Genomic DNA, 14,398 nt, shown 5'->3' with positions numbered 1-14,398 from the left:
TGTAACTTTTAAAAATTGTTGCAACTGGGAGTCTGCACCTTAGCATCTTTACATTTCCAAAACCTTATTTGTCATATTTGCATACATAAGGTTGAGAAATAATAAAAACATTTTTTGGGAAAATTATAACCCATTTTATCCCTATTCTTAAGAATCACTGTACTGTTACACAACACAGATCAAACTAGATATGACCAAAAAGAGTATCAGCTATAAAAACTATTCCCTGTCCAACGTAAGACTATCCAGACAAATAGATCCTGCAGTAGCTTTCAGGGCTTCAGTACCTGAGTGGAGGAGAATCCTCCGTAGTAGTTCTGCTGAGTCGTCAACCACCGAACGATCCCTGAGGCGTACCCCAGGTCTTCAGCAGTGTGGGAAGCAGAGAGTTTGGCCAGCAGCACATAGGAGCTGATCTCCACAGACAGAGTGGCTGATGTTTCTGCTGATCTCTGAGACCAGTGGATGGAGCTGCCTAAAAAAATAAAATAAATAAAAAAACGAAAAATATTCATTCAGTCATTTCTTAAAACTGTCACCATCTTGTCAGCTGTAGTAAACCAGAGAGTAAGAGGAGGAGGGAAAGCGGGGGAAGAGTAGCGCTACACGGAGGGTGATTGACAGTGCTAAAACCCTCCTCCTGCCATGTTATTTTATTTTCAATAAATGTCGGATTTATTTTTTTTAATTAAAGTTACATACTGCAGCATTAATGAAGTCATGATAATGAACTCTGATGATTTCCACCAGGAACACGACTCACCGTCTTTGATGGCCACTGAGTCGAGGTGCTGCAGGAGGTGAGCTCTGGTCTCCATGTCTCCAGCCAGTGTGAAGACGTACGCCAGCAGAGCTGTGGTGTAGGTGTTGCTGAAATCATTGATGGACTCTTTGAGGCACAACAGGCTCTGTGCCACCACACGATCCTTTGACAGAATGAAGTCGTCATCACTCTGACAGGTACTTTATGCCAGAATGACACTGTTGTACACAGATGTGCTTCAATAATCACCATCATTGGTGCTGCTGAGGCTGCGCTTTAGCTGATGATTTGAATTGTGTGCATTTGACAAAAGCACCAATAGTGAGAAACTGACAACAAAGTGTTCCCAAACACACAGTGTCTGTTTGTCGGCTGTATGGACACTACAGGGTCAAACTGTTGAGATATTTCATGGTTTGGAAACAAATGGAAACATGTTTGAGTCTTGGCTCACGAGCAATCAAAACATTTACGGAGTAGGAAGAATTGTGCCAAAATACTAATCAGCAAAATAGTTTTGAAAGTTCAGTTTTATGATATGTTATTTGAATTTACTTACATTCACAGAGATATTCATCTCCAAAAAGGCAGCGGTGATGTAGGCACTAAGAGTCACTTCATCCGACACGCCACCCTGTGGAGATCAATTTACCATCTGTTTCACCTGTGCTTAAAAAATAAGTTTAACCAAATTCAAAGCAAAAATCTTTTACAGCATTTTAGTTATTCTGTTAGTATTTTATTGGACCATGTAGACCAGGAGCTCTTCCAAAGTGTACACATTTGTCTAAGATATTCCCACAAACATGTATTGTCTGTTTCCTGACTTGCTGTAAAAATTCAGTTTTGTGTGTCTAAATGTGATGAAATGAAGGGGATTATGTGGAACATCAAGTCTTGTCACATCTGTTCTCCATAAGCAAAGCACTCGTGTTGATTTTTAGGAGCATTGTATGTAGACCCGTCATGACAACAAATTTTGCTGTATGATAAATTATCCTACAAATTACTGTGATAAGTGAGAATATTGTTGTTTTGAGACCATTTTCAAGTAATACACTGGAAATACCGTAATGTAAGAAAACATTGTCAAAGATAAATAAACTTTAATTTCTGATGAACATTTAACACTTGAGCTAGAATATATTTTAAATATGGAAAATACATAAACAAAAACAAACAACAAATGAAACAGACACTCAGAAAGGCTAGTTGAGACCAAAGACGGAAGACTTTTGTCAGTTTTTGGAAGAAAAGGAGAGAAAAAGGAAAAGTGATGAGTCATGGTCATTCACTTTAATTTCTTATTTAAAGAAGGTCATTTTTTGGTAAAGTTTTTAAGTAAAAATTAAAAGAACACTGACCATTACCATTATTAGGATAAACCTTTTTTAATACAAATATTGAATACATATTATTCAATATTTGAGTACTGAATATTGGATATATTCAATATGTTAGCTGAACATTTTAAAATGTTAGCTGACAATCGCTTTAACTTTATCTCACCACCACTGAAGTAGAATTTACTTCTTGATATAAAAAAAACAAACTTTTTACTGAAAATTTATTTGTCAGGCATTTTTAGAACATAAAATTGTCTGACTATCTACAGTGCATCTAACTGGTCAGATAACTAATGAACTAATCAGAAAGTAGATCAGATTGCATCAGTTCAAACATTCGGAATGCTGAGGTGAGTAAATCTTCAGCACAGGTGTTGTGTCTGCAAAGCATCAGATGAAGGAAACAGTTCTAATTCTATACAGTACAAACTCTAAATTGACTACTGAGTGAACTTACTTTCATTCTGTTGTTGAAGAGTTTCCCTGATTTTTTGAAACATCCATTTTGCTTTTGTTGATGATTCAACCAAGTCCTGGACTTCTCTATGTTTACCGGATCAATGTAGATGAAAGACTGAGCTTGGAAAAAAGATCTCAGTACAAAAGATGTCAGCCTGAGGAACATCAATATATTTAGCACATAATTGACCAATGACAAGATAATACAATGAGAAACAATTGCAGTTATTTTTTTTCTTGGCCCAAGGATTGACTTGTGTGATTATTTAAAATGTGACAGCAATGAAAGTTGTCTGTAAAAATTGTTTTTTTTTTTTTAACAATATAGAATGTTTCTGTTCCATGAACGGGAACAGAAAGTCATATGTATCTTTTGAAGTGGAATCTTTCATCAAAATTTTTAACAAAGAAAATGAGCACTTTTATAGGCCTGGTGTCTTGAGAAATACTCTAATGATTCCCCTAGCTAGTCAGTTAATCCACACAGACACAAAGAAATGTAGAGGAATATCCTCACCAGGTATTTCCTGGTCCGCTGCCGAATGTGCTGTATGCCCCCTCATAGTCCTTGTAGTTCAGCTGTCTCTGGTAACCTTAGAAAAAAAGAAGAGCAAAGGTAATAATTATTAGACACGTTTCTTTGTGTTTGTTTCAACTGCACCATATTCTGGACAGCCATAGACACACAGAAAGGTCAGATTATAACAGTCATTAAAACTGAATGACCCACCACTGGATAGGAAGTTGAAGGCCTTCTCTTTGGTGGCTGGGGTCAGCTGCTGAGTGTTTTTAAGATAATGGAGGATGTAGATGTTGGGGGCCAGAAGAGCCATGTTCTGCTCCCCACATCCATACGGCATCTTCAGCAGACCCTCAAGGTTCTTAAGAGCGCGGCCGAGGATGTCTCCTACATAAAAACACAAGGTTGAATTACACCAAATGTACCATTATCAGCAAAGCAACTTTCATCAGTGTGAATTAGTCAACAGGTATGTGTTTTACATAAAGAACAATTAACACTCTGCTAATGCTGTGGGAGAACAAGCCAACATTAAAAGGCAGTTTGCAGCAGTAGCTGCGTTTCTATTGACCTAAAAATGCATGCATTGTTTTTAGACTGTTCCAGTAAGGTAAGGTAATTTTATTTATGTAGCACATTTTCAGCAACACGGTAATTCAAAGTGGTTTACATGAATTAAAAGGAAATACAAACAAAATAAACCAAAGGAAAGAAAAAAGAGGAAAGAAAACTAATCTAATGTTGTTCTAAAGTGTGTAAACTAAGTGCTCCTGTTCATCAGGGTTGCTAAAATACCCTATTGCTAATCTAATTCCATTTCTAAATAGTGAGTACTCTACACTTTCTGATAAAATAAGCTAAAGAATGACTAATCTAATTCATTTTCTGGGTTAAAAGTAATATAAACTAAGCAGTGACTGTTCCTGTTAAGTATTTCTGGATTCTAAGTTCATAGTTATTCTAATTCTAATTCCATTTCTGGGCTGTATATTATTGATCTAAATAGTGCGTACTCCACAATTTCTGATATTACTAAAAAACTAAAATAAGGGCCAACGGGTCAGCTGGAGAACACAAAAACTACACGAAACAGCTAAGGAAGGGTAAAACAATCTTAAAGGGACAGTATTATGTATTTCCAGGCACATAACACAATTTAGTCATTATGTTACCTTCAGTTGTTATAAACATCCTGTATATATCAAATATGACAAGAGAAATTGACATTGTAATTTAATGCCTTGGGTCTCTGTCTCTTTAAAAACTCCTGCTCTTTCTGAAACTCTGCCTTCAAGGAGTCATCATATCATCGCTCCTCTATTGGCAACATTTTTACCAGCGCTGCACTGAGAGTTTGTTCACACAATGAGCTCAGCAGATGCAGTTCCACCAGGTGGCTGCTGGCTAGTCTGAAGGAGCCGAGTTGGGGAGTCCTGTTGGGGAGCCAGGGGTTAGGGGCATGGTGCTGCTCTGCGAGGAGCAGTTCTGAGGAGGAGCTGCACCTTGAGGGCGGGGCTAATTCCATTCTAGCGTTCTGCACAGCTGAGTGGTTTCCATGGAGATTAAAGGATTTCTCAAACATGCATGAAAGAATCAAAGTAATACTCCAGGTTTGTTTTTGATGCGGAAAATCATTATAACACAATGTAGTGATCAATAAAGTACATTTTTACAGAAAACTGCCCCAACAACAATAATGTTGAACCTTAGTTTAGGCTTTTTGGAGGCAGGGTCTGTTTCGGTTGACAGAACATGTTTGACCATTGACCTATCAGTAGAATTTGTAGCATGGATTACCCAGGACCGACACTGTGACACGGGCTGATCCATCAATCACATTTTCAGGCAGCTGCACCTCTGTTTCCTCTGTCAATGTTTCTCCTGAGTACAAACAATAAAAAAATAAATTTATAGATATTATGAGGTCATTGGATGCGGGTTCAACAGGAACACACAAATGTTAATGTTGCAAATTAAATGTATTTTCTTGCTTATTCCTACTTTATAAAGTGAATCACACAAGAATAATTTTGAAGTGCTTGCTTCTTGATTTTAAATTGCACATCAGTCTGTTTGGTTTGAAACACACGGACCTGTGGGGCAGAGCAGCCAGTTCTGTGTCTTTATTATCTCAGATCCTTCAGCCTGTGGAGGAGATGAAATCAGACAAAATATTTGATGTCAATTGCTTTGATAAAATGGCATTGAATTGATTCAAATAATAAAAAAATATCATGCTTCTTTAATGTTTTTGTTTTTTTTATATTCAGAAAACCAACCTCTACTCTGAGAGAGCGTGTCACTGTATCGATGCGTCCTCTTTCTGGAACCTCCACGATCTCGTTCTCACAGGAGGCGTGAGACGGAACAGCTTCGGCAGACACAGTCACATTCACAACGCCTGAGAAACACCAACACACACTTCACCAGGCAGCAGGAGATTCTGTTACTGGCCATTAGTTCCTTCCTCAGCCTCTCAACCTTTAACATTCCCAACAGTGACCGCTCATTCTGATCCTCACCCAAGGCTGTGGGATTCATGGTCCAGCTCAGGGTCTTCCGCTCGTTGGCACACAGACAGGAAGTGTACTGATCCCCAGAGAGGGGGCTGAGGGTGTAATCTGAGGAGGGGGCTGCAGACACTTTCATCTGTTGGAGAGATATGCAGCTTAAGGTGTTGACACTGGGCTACACTTAATGAGGACGACATAATTCCAAATCCCAGATGCAAGCGGTGACTGTGATTGGTTCCCGTTGTGAGAAGCAACGTGTGGCCAAAAGCATGTCAGTACAGAAAAGCAGCTACAGCGGACTACAAAGCTACGCTGAGCCAAAAGAAACAAGTAACAAACTTTCTAGAGATGCAGTGGAGTTGAAAGTTAGAAGTTCCTCAAAAAATAAATACTCAAGTAAAGCAAAGATATTCAAGAAGTGTACTTAAGTAGAGTACTTCAGTCATTGTACTCCTGTACTGTTCACCACTGATCATATTTACTATGTTAATTGGAGATATAATCACTTAGTTGATTTAAAGTTGGCCCTTACCATGATGCATTTGGTCAGGTAGTTGAAGACAGTCGCCTTCAGCTCAAAGTTCTCCCCCCGGATGATGGAGTAGGGCAGGGTGAGCTCCAGGAAGAAAGGCTGGAAGACGGTGAGCTTCTGACGAGGAGCCAAACCAAAACCCTGAGGGGACAAACAGAAAGTCTCCGTCTCCCAGGTGGTGATGGTGTCTGGGACAGACAGGGACATGTCCTTGGTCCCAGAAGGCCTGCATCAACAGATACACAAACACCAAACTCAATACTTTGAGATTTCACAATGTTATCGTCATGTTGACATTATCAGCCAATAAACGCTTTATATTGATGTTTGCCATTGGTCAACACATAAAAAGGTTCTTACATGACCTGACTCTGGACACTTTAGATATTTTAGTAATCTGAAGATCCATATCTGTTCTAGTGGGATGAAGCATGCTGTACTGTAACATAAAATGAGTGAATGTAGAGTAACTCTGTGCCAGGACAGTTTTGATCTACAAAAAGAATGGCTCAAATAGAATCCTAATTGACTTTAAATCAAGATTGCAAATAGTATCAAAGTAGGGAGGTTATGTTGCTGCAGTAGCAATTTCTGACTTTATAACCTTTTCTTAGAGGTTTTATTGGCTCTAGATCAGTGGTTCTTAACCTGGGTTCAGTCGAACCCCAGGGGTTCAGTGAGTCGGTCTCAGGGGTTTGGCGGAGGTAAAGACACACTGTGTAAAGTCGTGATGACGCCCCGCTTTGTCATCACTTGCTGCAGAGGATCACGTTACATTGCTGAGCCAATCAGAGCTGCGGAGGAGCCCTGATTGAAGGAGCTCCACTCTCAGCAGGGATTTGAACTTGTGTCTTTAATTACTTCAGCAAAACTCACAGTTTTTACCAAATTCTGTAGCTTTGGTGTACTTCTAAATCTGCTCCTTAGTCGCATCTTTTCGGGCCTGCTACTGCCTCTAGTGGCGTGGGGGTGGTAACACAACTAATATAATTACATTAATAAATCAGAATACCGCAAAGTCTTTATTATTTATTATTAATTTTTCATTCTCTTAAGAATGTAGAGCTAATTAAAGTATATAAACAAGACCTTAAAGTGGTTCCAGTTTCTCTCGAAACTGTTTCTGTTGAAACTGTGGCAGATTTGGGTCGTTCCCCTGAGACCGACTCATTAAACCCCTGGGGTTTGATTAAACCCAGGTTAAGAACTACTGCTCTAGTGGCTTTTATTTGATAGTGAATTGAAGGAAGGTGGGTAATGAGAGAAGGGGGAAGACATGCAGCAAGGTTCACCAGGCCGGGAATCGAACCTTTGACGGCCATGTCAATGCCTAAGGCCTCCATATGCGAGTTGTGCTCAACCCCTGCTCCACCACAGCACACCCTCTGACTGTATAACCTTTAACCATCTGGAGTATATGTATGTGTGGCCTGGCATTTGATAGAGTGTAAGAGCCATTTTTCCAACAAATACTACATTGTGAGGACTGACTGCTCCTTATGGGGCCCAAAGGCCAGGCCTCATACGAGGAAATGGTGTTTTGGGGTGAGGGGTAGGTTTAAAACCCAGTCCTCCACTGTCCTGCAGTTTTTAGATGTGCCACAGGCACAAAACACTGGAATTAAATGGCTTAATTACCTCCTCTTCCTTGTGTAGATCAGTTCTCCAGAGCCTTGCTACTGATGTAGTTATTCTATTCAGGTGGTGCAGCAGAGGCACATCTAAAAGGTGCAGGGCAGTGGCCCTCCAGGACACCTGTGGTTTAGGACTAAGGTGTGAATTTAGTTTAGGTTAGGTTTATGTACTTTTAGAAATAAATAATTCTGTGTTTCCTCTATCTCTTTTAGCTATTTGCATGTCCATGTCCGTATACACACACACACACACACAGAGCACATGCACGCAAAGCTAAGGTCAAAGTAAATGACAAGCTAGGGGTCGCCCTCTTTTGAGGCCAGCAAAAGGAATTAGAAACTATTGTTAGATGCCATTTTGCTCTGTTAGCCAATAAGGGTAGCATGACAATGGACCAGTGCTGTATTTTGGTATTAATAAATGGAATCCATGAATTCAACTCGCTGACTCTTCTTCAACCTCATACATTAAGAATCTAGCTGGAGAAAGGATAATTCTCCAACAGTACATACAGGTAATGGTTAGGTTAAGGTATAGTCAGTGTTGGACTATAGAAATGAATGAAATCCAGGAAATTCAGTGCTCTGTGAAGATAGAAAGACATATTATATATGTTTGCGTTATCTGCCCAGGGATGTCTAAATCAAACCTTGCAGCCGTATATTCTCTGCATGTATGCTTTCAGACAGCAAAATGGCTCCATGTACACGAAATCTTAGACATCACATCAGGACGCCTTCTGGGTATCTTATCTAGGGGTTTTTAGAATAGTCCTTTATTAGTCCCAAAGTAGGAAAATGTATTTATTACAGCAGCACCATAACAAAAGTACACAGAGTTTGGGAAGAAACCACAGGGCATCTCCCAGAAACCCCTGGGGAACAACATCGCCCTTCTGGCACGGCGGACACCTTGAAATTCCACAGAATGAGCTTAAGAGTGTTGTAGGGTAGCATGACTTTTGGGTTTATTATCTAGATGTGTTACTCCTGGTCTTAGATAAGTGGAAGACAGATATGCTTTATTTCAGTTAGGAAATTATTTTATTGTATTCAAAACAGAAACTCACCCAACTTCCACCAGATCCCAAATCCATGTTTCAGGGAAGAATGCGCGAGCGGTCTGTGCTGGAGGAGGGATGGCAAAACCACCTCGTGGACGGGATTTCAGTCCGTGTCTCCGGAGGGAACCCAGTGGTGTCCATAAACGTGGCCTTATGAAAAAAACCTCTTTCAAAAACAAAACAAAAAAAAAAACAGAAAACATTACAATGGCAAAGAAGCTTAATTTAATTAAATATTCATGTGTTACTTGACAAAAAGAAGAAAAACAACCATCTCGCCTGTATGTCTCTGTCNGGGGGGGCTTGAGCACCTGCCCCTTTTGCTCCTTGCCCCCAAGTGCCCTTTTGGTCAAACTTTTTTTTTTGGTCTTATTTTCTAAGCCCTCTTCTGACACATAATAACGTACTAAAATTATTTGTTGTTTACATTTTTAATAGTGTAATTCTGTAAAGACAAAATACGTAAATCAGAGCTAGACCACCAGCTGATTTACATATCCTGCTAAATTGCGGGTTTGAATATGGCAATACTTTCTTATAACAAAATAGACCTGCAGAAAGAAATTACTAATATCTTACACATACATAGCTGTATGCTCTATATAGAGATTTTCCTTAGCTTTGATTGTATATCTCACAATTTTGTAAATTATCATTGTTTATTAAACTCTGAAAGCTTTGTGGCTTTGTTAATATTCTGTCCTAGAATGCGGTGAGATGTGCCCTTTTTTTTTGAGCACCTGCCCCTTTAGTGGTCCCTGCACGGCCCTGGATGGCATAATTGTTTGACATTTCTGCTCAAGCTATTTACTGATCTGTCAGGTTTCCGATATGCGTCCCCCCCAATGACAGACTCATTCCTACGCCCTTGCATACAGGTAATGGTTAGATTAAGGTATAGTCAGTGTTGGACTATAGAAATGAATGAAATCCAGGAAATTCAGTGCTCTGTGAAGATAGAAAGACATATTATATATGTTTGCGTTATCTGCCCAGGCATGTCTAGATCAAACCTTGCAGCCGTATATTCTCTGCATGTATGCTTTCAGACAGCAAAATGGCTCCATGTACACGAAATCTTAGACATCACATCAGGACGCCTTCTGGGTATCTTATCTAGGGGTTTTTAGAATAGTCCTTTATTAGTCCCAAAGTAGGAAAATGTATTTATTACAGCAGCACCATAACAAAAGTACACAGAGTTTGGGAAGAAACCACAGGGCATCTCCCAGAAACCCCTGGGGAACAACATCGCCCTTCTGGCACGGCGGACACCTTGAAATTCCACAGAATGAGCTTAAGAGTGTTGTAGGGTAGCATGACTTTTGGGTTTATTATCTAGATGTGTTACTCCTGGTCTTAGATAAGTGGAAGACAGATATGCTTTATTTCAGTTAGGAAATTATTTTATTGTATTCAAAACAGAAACTCACCCAACTTCCACCAGATCCCAAATCCATGTTTCAGGGAAGAATGCGCGAGCGGTCTGTGCTGGAGGAGGGATGGCAAAACCACCTCGTGGACGGGATTTCAGTCCGTGTCTCCGGAGGGAACCCAGTGGTGTCCATAAACGTGGCCTTATGAAAAAAACCTCTTTCAAAAACAAAACAAAAAAAAAAACAGAAAACATTACAATGGCAAAGAAGCTTAATTTAATTAAATATTCATGTGTTACTTGACAAAAAGAAGAAAAACAACCATCTCGCCTGTATGTCTCTGTCTGGAATAGTAGGCATGAAGGACGTTGGATAATCAAATTTGTTGCCATTTTCAGTCCCATGTTCTGTATAATGCAGACAAAAACAAAGTAGTGTCAGTTATATAGCCTTAATTTTTCTGTTTAAAAGGCAGATAATTACACAATCCTATGAAAATTTGACCCCGACAGATTTGTTCAGTTTTCTTTTCCTTTTTGTCAAACTTAAATGTTTAACATCACCAAAAAGAGTTTCATGTGACAATAACCTGAATAAATTCAAAATGCAGTTTTTAAATGATGATTTATGTTCCTTAAAGAAAAAGGCTGGTCAGTTCAACTTAGTTCATTGACATTAAAAGGAAATAAACAGATCTTTCTCTAAAAAGCTCTTTAAACCACAAACCTGAGAGGTTGGGCCTAAAATAGTTTTCACTGTAAAAACTATTAACTAGATAAAATGTACAAAACATAAGGCAAATTCTTTTTTTTAATCAATTTTTCATTGTTCAGAGAACAAACTGGCAATTTAGGTACTGCATACATAATAGATTTTGTTTTACTGCAAGCTAAAAAAAAAAAAAAGTTATTTCCATTACAAGTAAAAGCAAATAGATTCAGCAAACCCAAAATAAAATATGTCAGCATCTCAAACAAAAAGTAGCTAATAAATAACTTTTCACTCGAATCTTAATTTGTATATAATTATCCAATTATTTCTCAGTAATTTCAAAAGTGTGACATTTCAAAATATAGGACACATTTCCTTTTAAAAATATTTATTCATTTACCATTATGCAATAACCCACATCACAATTCTGCAACTTTCCCACAAACTTTTAGAGCTTCTAAACAATTTTCTAAGAAACTTTTTGTAATTTGCTCTCTGATGCGTTCATGAGGACAGGCAGTCAGAGGCCCGGGGCCAGAAATCAAACTTGGATGAGCTGCTTTGAGGACCGTAGGTTCTGTCTTTAGTCAACTTGCTCTGTCACTGAGCCACCTGGTGCCCCTTGGTGTCCGATCAAACTTTCACATAAATCTGTCTGTGATAGGATATCGTTATATTGCCATCACTAAAGCCCCTTTTCGCACTGCAGGGTCCAGCCTGGCCCGGCCTGGCTCCATTCGACCCGGTCCTATTGGTGCTATGGCCCTGGTCGTTTTGCATTGAGCAGGATATGTCACGTAAATCGACTTGTTGCTAAAGCTACCAAGGCGATCTCTTCAGCGATCGCAGCACAGTTTTCTTATTGGGTCTCCCGTCCTGCTTTTTCTGTATGCGCTCATGAGCGTGAAAGCTGAGGGAAACATTTACCTCAGTTTTACATTTAAGGAAAAAATCTAATCTGAATGTCATCTCTGAGCTGAACTCGCAGCGGCAGGCGGGATTTTCCAGCTGGAGCGACGGAAATCCCCTCGTTTACAGCCTTGGCAACTTCTGATCCGTTCAATTGGAGAAATGTTATTTACCCATCCATCCATCCATCCATTTTCTTCCTCTTATCCGGGGTCGGGTCGCGGGGGCAGCAGCTTGAGAAGGGAGGCCCAGACTTCCCTCTCCCCAGCCACTTATTCCAGCTCCTCCTCTGCCAATGTTTACTGTTGATCAGTGTGTTTGCTCTTCTGCAATAGATTTCGCTTGACAATCCAGTTAAGGTTGTGATTCTCCCCGTTGCTGGTGCACCATTTCCTACCAAACTTCACCCTGTTCAACTTTCTGTTGATATGCTTGAATGCAGAACTCTCTGAACATCTAACTGCTTTAGCAATGACCTTCAGTGGCGTGTCCACTGACCATCTTCTGGACGTCTGTCCAGTCAGCAGTCTTCACCATGACTGCTTAGCCTACTGACCCAGAGTCAGAAGCCGTGTTTCCAATCACCTTGAAATTGTCCAAATTGGAATTACGGTGGAGAGGAGCGGGGGGAAGCTTAATGGGAACATGGAAACTAAAAAAAAAAAAAAGAAAAAAATATTTTGATGAAAAGTTTGAGCTCAGATGACATGGTTTTTCAGCTGCATCAAGATTGGTGCCTTTAAAAAAAAACTGCAATGAAAACACTTTTGCGTCATAAGCGTCAGCAGCCGAATGTTACTACTGGCAGAAAAGAAAAAAGACAACAGGAAGTGGTAGGAGGAGGATGGCATGGCATGTTTTTTAGTGACATTGTGTGAACAAACTTATTCACCTGATTTCAGTTGTATTTCTGTTTTAATGGAAACACTGCAATTGTACAAAAAATTGTATTTTTAACATTAGCGAAATTTTGTAAAAGTTTTGCGCACATATTTGCGATGACTTGCATAAATTAAAAAAAATAAATTAATTAAATAGAAATATTTTAAATTGAGATTAACTAGTAAGCCCAGATTTGATATACAATTTATTTTCTTAATATAATTTCATTTGAAAACTACACTTTGTAAAAATTACTTAAAAAAAAAAAAAAAGCAAAATACAGAAGAAATCTGAAGTGGGGTAAACATTTTATAGGCATTTTGGTGTCATTTTACTAATGTTCAGTACATAAAATAATATTAAAAAATAATACCAGAAAAACTTTGTCGGCATCTTGTCTCTCTTGTCCTTGTGGAGTTCTTCTCTTTGGTCTCACAATCAGACAGTCTGTTGGGTCTTCCACGCTAGATGGTACAGTCAGTACGTTCTTGACTGGGAGCAAGTTAAATATCTGAAAAAGAAAAACATGGTTGAAAACCTGCTGACAAATAGAACTGTGTGTCTTTATATCATGATGTTTTTGTTAAGCAAACATTAAGGATCAAAGCAATCAAAATAGAAACTTAAAATGAAACCCAAAAATTCAGCATTGACAGTCAGGGGCGTGGTATAGCAGGGAAAAGTGATGACAATTCTATGGGCCCTGACTGATAGGGGGCCCTCTACAATTTTTTATTTATTTTTTTTTCATAGAAATGAAAACAAAAATTGGGACCCTGTCAATTACAAAATTAATCATATTGTATTTTCAAAGATTGTTTTTAGCAGTAAAAATTTTATGTTCCCACTCCCAGATCAAAAAACACACATCCATATTTGCCCTGAACCCCCCCTATCTGCATTAAATGGTTCGTTCCTGCTTGGAGCCTTCAGAGTGACGCTGTTAGCAGCAGACGGTAGGAAATACGAACGATTGTGGCAGCTACTATGCTGCTAAGAAAAGTTATAAAATCAGGTTTTCAAAAAAGAGAGAGAGAAAAAGGCAAGAGTGTTAATTTATAACCCAGTTTTTTTCCAAGAGAGGTGAGTAGACTGTGAGATTATCAACTATTTAGCATAATTAGCTTAGCTACAAACTACTGTTTGGCTACATTTCACTAGCATTTAATGAATTAAGGAAAGAAATTACCAACATATTCATATATTGAACTTGTCCTTTGTACCTTTTAACGCTTAACAGGTCAGTCAGTCAGCAGCAGCTCTAACCCACGTCCCTCCCGACCCATCCTCTCCTGGGTGAAATTAAAGCTGCAGTATGTCACTTTTATGTAAATATTTTTTTCACATATTTGTTAAAATTGTCATTATGTTTTGACAGTATGGTATGAAAGGTAATCTGTGAAAAATTTATTTCCTCTGTTGTTTCTAGCACTGGGAGAACCCAGTGCTAGAAACAACCAATCACTGGCAGGAGAGTTTTAGCGCTGTCAATCACAATCTCATGTGGTGCTGCTCATCCTTCCTCCTCTTCGATTTGTGCCGTGCTACAGCTAGCATAGCAGAGATCTGTGCAGATTCAAACTGCGAATGCTCAGATTAGTTACCATAGCTACAAATGACGGCAGATAAACGGTTTCTTGTAATGATAAGTTGTTTCTCCACCACTGGCACATGTAGCAGTGAGTGAAT

General features: G+C 39.1%; 1 protein-coding gene across 1 annotated transcript in view; it reads right to left on the bottom strand.

Annotated features, from left to right (window-relative positions):
- Nucleotides 1-14,398, bottom strand: part of LOC103154327 (alpha-2-macroglobulin-like) — a 31,969-nt gene that overhangs the window by 3,469 nt on the left and 14,102 nt on the right. The window contains exons 16-29 of the mRNA XM_007575573.2: nt 13,083-13,220; nt 10,530-10,614; nt 10,265-10,424; nt 6,134-6,359; nt 5,611-5,737; nt 5,368-5,489; nt 5,182-5,233; nt 4,886-4,969; nt 3,299-3,475; nt 3,086-3,161; nt 2,567-2,723; nt 1,323-1,397; nt 764-926; nt 288-475 (exon numbers count right to left, since the gene is read on the bottom strand). Coding sequence (XP_007575635.1) covers nt 288-475; nt 764-926; nt 1,323-1,397; nt 2,567-2,723; nt 3,086-3,161; nt 3,299-3,475; nt 4,886-4,969; nt 5,182-5,233; nt 5,368-5,489; nt 5,611-5,737; nt 6,134-6,359; nt 10,265-10,424; nt 10,530-10,614; nt 13,083-13,220 — 1,830 coding nt within the window. The remainder of the gene's footprint in view (nt 1-287; nt 476-763; nt 927-1,322; nt 1,398-2,566; nt 2,724-3,085; nt 3,162-3,298; nt 3,476-4,885; nt 4,970-5,181; nt 5,234-5,367; nt 5,490-5,610; nt 5,738-6,133; nt 6,360-10,264; nt 10,425-10,529; nt 10,615-13,082; nt 13,221-14,398) is intronic.

The sequence above is a fragment of the Poecilia formosa genome, unplaced genomic scaffold (genome assembly GCF_000485575.1).
Source record: "Poecilia formosa unplaced genomic scaffold, Poecilia_formosa-5.1.2 Scaffold381, whole genome shotgun sequence".
In the NCBI taxonomy this organism is placed as follows: Eukaryota; Metazoa; Chordata; class Actinopteri; order Cyprinodontiformes; family Poeciliidae; genus Poecilia; species Poecilia formosa.
The sequence above is the reverse complement of the archived record's forward strand: the minus strand, read 5'-3'. Positions and strand labels throughout refer to the sequence as shown.